The sequence below is a fragment of the Sinocyclocheilus anshuiensis genome, unplaced genomic scaffold, assembly GCF_001515605.1.
Source record: "Sinocyclocheilus anshuiensis isolate Anshui unplaced genomic scaffold, SAMN03320099.WGS_v1.1 scaffold776, whole genome shotgun sequence".
NCBI lineage: Eukaryota > Metazoa > Chordata > Actinopteri > Cypriniformes > Cyprinidae > Sinocyclocheilus > Sinocyclocheilus anshuiensis.
This window is the reverse complement of record NW_015555808.1, coordinates 1,232,760-1,240,326: the sequence shown is the minus strand read 5'-3', so window position 1 is coordinate 1,240,326 and position 7,567 is coordinate 1,232,760. Positions and strand designations below refer to the sequence as shown.

The following is a 7,567-nucleotide window of genomic DNA, read 5'->3' as shown; positions in this document are numbered from 1 at the left end:
TATATATATATAAAATGGTAAATAACGTTTTTAATGCAAGCAGGTATAACACACAAAAACTAGATGTACTGGGCCACACTATCTGCTGCTTCCTTTTGAACTCCTACATCCGCCTTGGCATGAAATGAATTTCACAATGTGTTTACACATCTTGTAAAGTGCAAGGACTCAGTTTTTAACCTTTCAAATGGAATCCATAGTTTCCTCCAATTCAGAACATGCAGTTCAGCCAAATATTATTTTTAGTTTTTACATTGGTCTCCCTCTAACAAGGTCACAAGGAATAACCCCATTCTTTTGTCAGGTTTTATAATGACTTTCATTAATATTGTTAACATTATTGCATTTTAGTTAGTCATCATTAGTCATTGTAGATTTAAATGTCACAAATCTAGGTACAGATGACGAGGAAGGGCACACCTTCTTAGGGCACTCCAAGCATGTTGATTTTGGATAACATGCTTTACCTATGCAGAATTCATCATATTTGTCTAGTAAGGGATCAAAGTGCAAAGATAGCATGCTGCAAATTATATGACCCTTTTAGCATGTAGAGACAGCAAACTGTTGAGCTAAAATGAAGGACTAGACCACCTACAACCCCTGAACTGTACAGAAAAAATGGCCTGACCTATCTGAAAAAAACATTAAAAAGCATTCAAAAAACTGCAACCTGAGACTAAAAGAAACATATCACAACCGACTGGGCACACAGACTGGCCACAGCACCATTTCCATGATGACATGCATGGAGAAAAACAGTGGGGAAAGATCAGCATTCAGAATAGTTTCACAAGTCACAATCTCCTCAAAGAAGCTTTAACTCGAAATCCAAGGTTGTTTGAAGGATGTCGGGAGTGACTGCTCTGGCCATATAATATAAATAGTTTTCAAAAGAAGCCGTAGTGACACTTTATGTGTCCGTATACAAAAAAAATCCCATTCAATCCAATTCAACAGCGGTGGGCTGTGCATTTCACACCTAGGCCTTCAGTGGTCTCCTACCTGAATGAATCCACATCTTAATACCATCATGACGCCACGGCTATAGAAACCATCAATATTATACAGAAATGCAGTATAACAGGGTGTTGCATCACAGACAGGTATCTCATGTAGCGAGAATGAATGCCATTACTAAAGCAAGAAACTCAATTAACACAATTCAACGTCTCCTTTCAATGCAGCCACAGCTGTGCCACGTACATCATCTCTAGCTGAAGCATCAACATTAACCTAATAAAATGACCAAAATATAGTCCACCCCGATGTTCTTAAAGACATTTATTAACTCAAACGTAGTTATACTTTGCAAATAACATTGGTATAAAACAAATAAGCCGATTACATGCAATTACAAGTTGACCTAACAATTTAACGTACTCGTACAGCTTTTCGTCTTCACGAGTCTCCCCGCAATTCTGCCAGCGCACTGCGGGAGGAACATACTAGGGAACACAGCTTTACTGGGAAAGTGAGCAAGTAACATTAAAATAATCCATACAAGACGATGAAGAAAAGTGTATACATGTGTTTTAACGTATACCTACCAATTTAACGTACTCTTAGGTCTACTCTTTCATCTTCACAATGAGTCTCTACGCTGGTCTGACGGCCCACCACTTCATTTCAATAAGGCACAACAGAGACAACTCACTTTTTCAGTGGTTTCCAGAAGTATTTTTCCCATTCATTTTCTCCACAAACATTGGATTTTCCACATAGACATTCAAAAAAATATTTTTTTTTTCAGCTTCTTTAGTGTAAATTATGCAATCGAATTATCAGTACAATGATAAAGCTTACATAAAACTGACTATAAGCCATTGATTATAAGTATAAAATACAATTTATTTGAGGTTTATTGCTAAATATTGAAAGACCAACTTAAAAAAATTATCCTGTAGTGCATGACATAGCATCCAATCCATCTAACAGTGTGCCTGTGTGTGTGTGTGTGTTACTGATGGTGTTGTCATGGCTGTCCTCTCCTCTTAATTAAAAAAGTCTCATGGCATCTCAGGAAGTATTACTCTGTTCTAGCCTTGTCATCCTCAAGGACCCTCATGCCATTTGCACAGTCACTATCAGCTAGCCCAATTGGCGTATATACCAGGAGCCTCGTATCCATCCATTATTGTCAAGCCTGCTTAGATTAGCAGCTTCCATCTGAGCTTTTCTGCACCAGGTGTTATGTAGTGAGGCCATTTCCCCTCTCAAGGTTGCCTTAGTGCCAGAGTAATTTAAGCTGTTAATTTATTGACTCGCTCCGATAAAACTAGTGCTTCCATAGAGAAAGGACAATGTAACATACATTGCACAGGTCCATTCTATCAGTGCTCTCAGAGTGCTGGAAAAGTAAACACGATCTTCTAGGGACGCAGTGCAGACAATATGATGACTCAACTGTCTGGAGTCTTTAGCATGCTTCATTTAGGACGGCCACCGACCTTTCCGATTGTAGCTCACATGCTCTATATCTGTTTTTGTCCCCATTCTATCTCTGTTTTTCCATTCTGACCCTGCTTTATATTCCTCTGTTACCTGGATTCTGATTCTCATTGGACAGTTCTGACATTTAGCAGTCAAATTTGTTTGTACAATGTATAAATATCCCAGCCAACCGATTTCCTACATAGGCTGTGCAAGTTTCATGTAGATTGTATCACTCTAATATCTCCTTGCCATATTTCTAACTAATTTGATGTCATATCCATTGATTTGTTTATATTATATCTAATAGTGTTAGGTAATATAGGCAAAATCTATATGAAAAAAACAACAGACATATGATTTGAGTCTATGAGTCTATTGAGTCTAATTTTTGCTACTGAAATTAAAATCAGATGTTGTTGAAACATCTTAGCACTCTCATATACACATATTCATATTAATACTAATATAACATCATAGAATTTAGAAAACCCTTTAATTACTTTATTGTCTATAAAATTATAATGAAATTACTGTACATTTTCAATATATCTAGCCTTAAGTATTTACAGTTAACTAGTCATTTTTAAATGAAGTCCCCTTCAGCCTGCTGTAATTTGCAACTAAACGCAAGTGTTTTGTACTACATGGGTCGTCACATGTGGTTGCCGCAAGCCCGCCGGACGCTCCTTCGTCGAATATGCTGGCCGCGCTGCACCGGCAGCCGCTCACTCAAGCCGGCCTCCGTTCACTCTAGCCCGCCGGCCGTTCCTCACTCTAGGCCTCCGGCGTAGACTACAATGCCGGCTGTTCTGACTCACAGACTGTAAGTACGTTTTTTATATTTAAAGAATTTGCCACTGACGATTCAAACGTGAGTTTTGAGCAGTGTAGAGTAGCGCTTGTTTTTTGTCATTTCTCCGATCACAAATGCAGACATGGTTTTATGTTTACGTGGCGCGATGTAACGCAACGCGTAAAAAGACAGTATAAGTCACTATAATCCGTAATTATGTCCCCACTGGATGCAACAAATGCCTTGTTTATAATGGGTTTTAATGTTTTTGTCTCGTCGCTCCGGCTGGGATACGGCATCACAGTATGGTAGGGGCGTAACATTTCCGTCACAAGCTTGAGGTATTCAACCAATCACAACGCACTGGATAGCTGGCCAATCAGAGCACACCTCGCTTTTCAGACCGATGAGCTTTGTAAAAATCGACACGTTTCAGAAAGGCGGGGCATAGAGGAGAAACTCCCCTTTTTGTTGCATGCTGAATGATGTCACGTAAATGAGTAAGATATTAATAATATTTCCATCTTGCCGGGATCCACAAACCTCATCTCTCTCTCTCTCTCTTGCTGTCCTTCTTGTTCTAGAGCTCTCTTTTCCATCCGCTCACTAGTGTGTCTATGATGCGACTTTATATTGATCTGCAGTGCTGAGTCACTCTCTTGTCTTCCTTTGTCCTATCAGAGGGATAATGGAATAAACTGACAAAAATAAGAAGTGGAAAGGTGTTGAAATAGAAAATATGTAATTGCATTACACACTCTAGCCACATAAAACTGTTTTTGGAGCCAAGAACAGCTACAAAAGACAAAATAAGAGGGAAAAGACTTAGCGTGTGAATAAAAAACAGCTCTGATGTGTGCAAGTGCAAGCGAGCATTCATAAAGTGAGGCAGTGATGTCACTGCATGGAGTGAGTGAGAGAGAGGAGGGGTGGGGGCTTTCGCGCACACACACACACACACCTCTGAGAGTTACAGCAGGCTCTTCAGAGCTGGAAAGCAGCACATCCAAACACTCACACACAGCCTTGCGTGCATTCAGACGCGCTCCTCACACATACTCTGTCAGGGGCCGGTCATCCCTTCAATCTGAGTGACCCCAGCATGCCCTCCAGGAGCGTGGACTGTAATATCTCCACACTCATCGCTTGCGCGGTGGACGTGGAGGTGTTCAGCAGTCGGGAGGTCAAGGTAGGGCAGGAACTTCCAACCTTGTTTGGGGTACGTACGACTAAGGGTTGGCGTAGCTGATTTTGAGAGATGTTAAGACTGTATCACATTGACATCCTTCATTCTGAAGTACAAATAAAAAGGGTTACTATGTTTAGACAATGTTTGTATGTCAATATAGTAACAGACTAGAGTGCAGATCTAGATCTACAGAAAAAAAACAGATTACAGTAGGTTCACAAACCACTTTTGCATCGAAAGGCTCATTGATTCAAATCTGACTGTTTTATCTTGTCTTTCAAGTGATTGTGTTTGTAAATGTACCTCTTTAAATGATTTTCTGTCTAATGATTTTACCTGGTGGTTATTTTGATTTCGTGCGAAGAGATTTGCCTTGAGTCATACGCTTGTTGTCATAGCTCTTTTCATTCACACAGCACTTAATCTCTGTGCGTCATGGTCTTACTCGACTGACCATCACTCTTTGAAGTCTTTGACATGCTCGTCTTTCACATCATGCACTCTGTCAGACTTACAAGGTCATCACTGATTCCACATCCTTCATTTGGATGGGTGTTTGTAATGCTTCATTGCACCCTTTGGAATCAGTGGAATCTGTTCTATTTGAACTACATTATAATGTACTTGGTAATTTAGTAAATATTAGAGTTTGGCAACCAGGGTCAGATTTAAAAGGGCCACAGGGATCTTTGGCGTATCTCTCTGTCCCGACTACATTTGCTGACCATTTGTATGCATTGTCCTCGTCACGCGTGGAAGGAATGTCAGTAGCTAAGGAGTTTATTTATTTAAAGATGACTAGAAGTCCTCCTAAGCACTATGTATCCAAAAATAGATTGGAATTTTGGATTCATGCATCATGGAAGCATCTACAAAGTAAAATTAAATTGCAATGTTACTTTTTTTTTTGAATGAAACCTATAATTAATCAGGAAATAATGTAGGATAGGGCTTTTATTCATTTGACTGGATTCTGAAAAGTGAAATGCTTAAGGCGTGTTCACACCAAGATGAATGTTCAGTTGCAAAATGTTTTTTTCCCCCCGATTTTAATTTGAACGAATGGCTGTTAATGCATCTTTTCAGACCAATATGAACATTGAACATTTTTTACGAAGAGGTATAAAACTGGCCAACCAATTATATTTGCACTTTCGTTTAAGTGCACAGAGCCATTGTTGTTACATAAAACTATGACTTGGTGGAACTTACAGAGCTTTCAAACTATTTGCTTTGAAACAATCTGTATTGTAGAAAGCCATATAGAAATAAAGGTGACTTAAAAAGTGACAGAGATTTTGCTAAATGACAGTACTCTGTACTCTTGTATTTGGTGTTGTCTGATAAACACCATAGTGAATAAGAAAAATCTGAATGGCTGTTTGAAAACATGTAAATACTTTTGACTTTCTTGATCTTTACTCTCTGTGACAAGTGAGTGTCAGAAACAGAAAACTGCGCAGCACCTTTTGCGTACCAGGGTAACTGAGGTATTTCTGCTTTTCTTTACGCACCACATACTGTCAGAGAGTGAGTTTGCGTTTTCATGTCCATCTGCCTTTTTTTTTTTTGCATTGGTCTTAGACAAATAATCTCACTTTTGTGAATATTGTACTGAATTTTCATGCGAATGTTCATTTGTGTTGGTGCGAACAGTCGTTTAGGCTGTACTATTCTTGGTAAGTATTATGTCTCCCCACCCACAAGGCCTTGGTTATGGCAGCAGAAAAAAACATTTTTTTTGGAAAAAGTTGCTAAATTTAGATGAAATTGAATATATTATACACTGCACTTGCCATACAACAACAATTCATAGTCCACAAAAAAGGAGTCCATATGCACTATATATTACAAGTCTTCTGAAGCTATATTTTGCCTTTGTGTGATGAACAATCCAAAAATGTGACTTACTTATAATCTCTGTCTAAATCACCTCCACTTCCAGATTAAATAAATACTTTGAGTACTGTGCATCACACAAAGCTATCATATGGCTTTGGAAAACTTACTGAACAAGTTTTCATGTTGTCAAGAATATAGACTGACATGGCGATATTTTCCAGTCTCATGATCCCTCTTTATCTTTCCCATATGCGTCCCTCCTATTCACCATTATGAGATCATGCAGTGTTTCTGAACCCCCGTGTCTGTCTCTTCCTGCCTCATGAGTTTCTTGTGACATGTTTCATATTGCCTGCGCTTTGACTGGGCTTAGTTTCAGCTGGGCCATAATGCTGAGTAATAGCAGGAAGAGCAGCGGGTCTTCTGGGCTTTCCACATTTATTTGCTCCTTGCTGAGAACACTGCAAGTCAGAAGGTCACATTTATTTTCTCTGGGTACCATGGAGGTGACCTGCTTCCTCTAATAACAGTAAGAACATCTCAGGCACTGCAGCACGATTCCATTTCCTGTCATATCATTTCAGCAAATAGACATCCAAATGTCAGATTTGTTCTTTCCCTGTTCTTAGCCTTTGAACGCTGTCAGAAAAAAACATTTGATAGTGCTATAACTGGTTGTAGAAGACTCTCGAGATTGTGGTGCCACAGTCTATGCAAACGAGTGAGGAGAAAACAAGGGAAGATTGCAGAAAATGTATATAGACTGTGATCAGAATTTCAGCCTGATCCAAAAGTAATAAATACAAACTATATAGACACTACTAAAAAAAAAAAAAGCAGAAAAGTGCTCATCTAAATCTCGTTTCTTCCTCAAAAGCATGTGTTGTGTACATACAGTACATTGTAAACATGTTTCCAAGCAGACTGATAAAAACCTGCGTGCCCTTACTTCAGGAAATATTTAAGCTTGAAGTCCTAAGAAAAGCAAAGTGCAGCTTTAGGTCGTACAAAGAGTTATATTTAACCAAGGTCAAAGTTGAACACAAAAAAATAAGAGCTCAAAGGGATCTGGCCTGGATCTGTTCAAGATGAATAGTGACTCTCCATGCAAAGAAAAACTCACCTTTTTCTCCTCCCCATCTGACACTAATTCATCTCCCAGCAAGGAGAGGATCTGGTCTTGATTAAAAGCAGTGGACTGTTAAATTTGACATTCATTTCAGGATTAATGTTAAGGTTAGGATCAGTTTGCGTTTTCCCCTCTTCCACCCCCTATTAAGAACGTTTTCAAGCTACAACGTGAACAG

The 7,567-nt window shown here is 39.1% G+C and overlaps 1 protein-coding gene across 3 annotated transcripts in view; it reads left to right on the top strand.

Annotated features, from left to right (window-relative positions):
• LOC107675064 (calcipressin-2-like) overlaps positions 1-7,567 on the top strand; it is a 78,712-nt gene that overhangs the window by 51,537 nt on the left and 19,608 nt on the right. Inside the window, exon 1 of one of the 3 annotated variants that reach the window (XM_016469259.1) lies at positions 4,213-4,448. The exons of 1 other annotated variant lie outside the window; for it this stretch is intronic. In XM_016469259.1, the coding sequence (XP_016324745.1) occupies positions 4,332-4,448 (117 nt within the window). In that variant the 5' untranslated portion in view covers positions 4,213-4,331. Of the gene's footprint in view, positions 1-4,212; positions 4,449-7,567 lie in introns of those variants that run through there. One more of the 3 variants, XM_016469261.1, reaches the window with a different exon arrangement.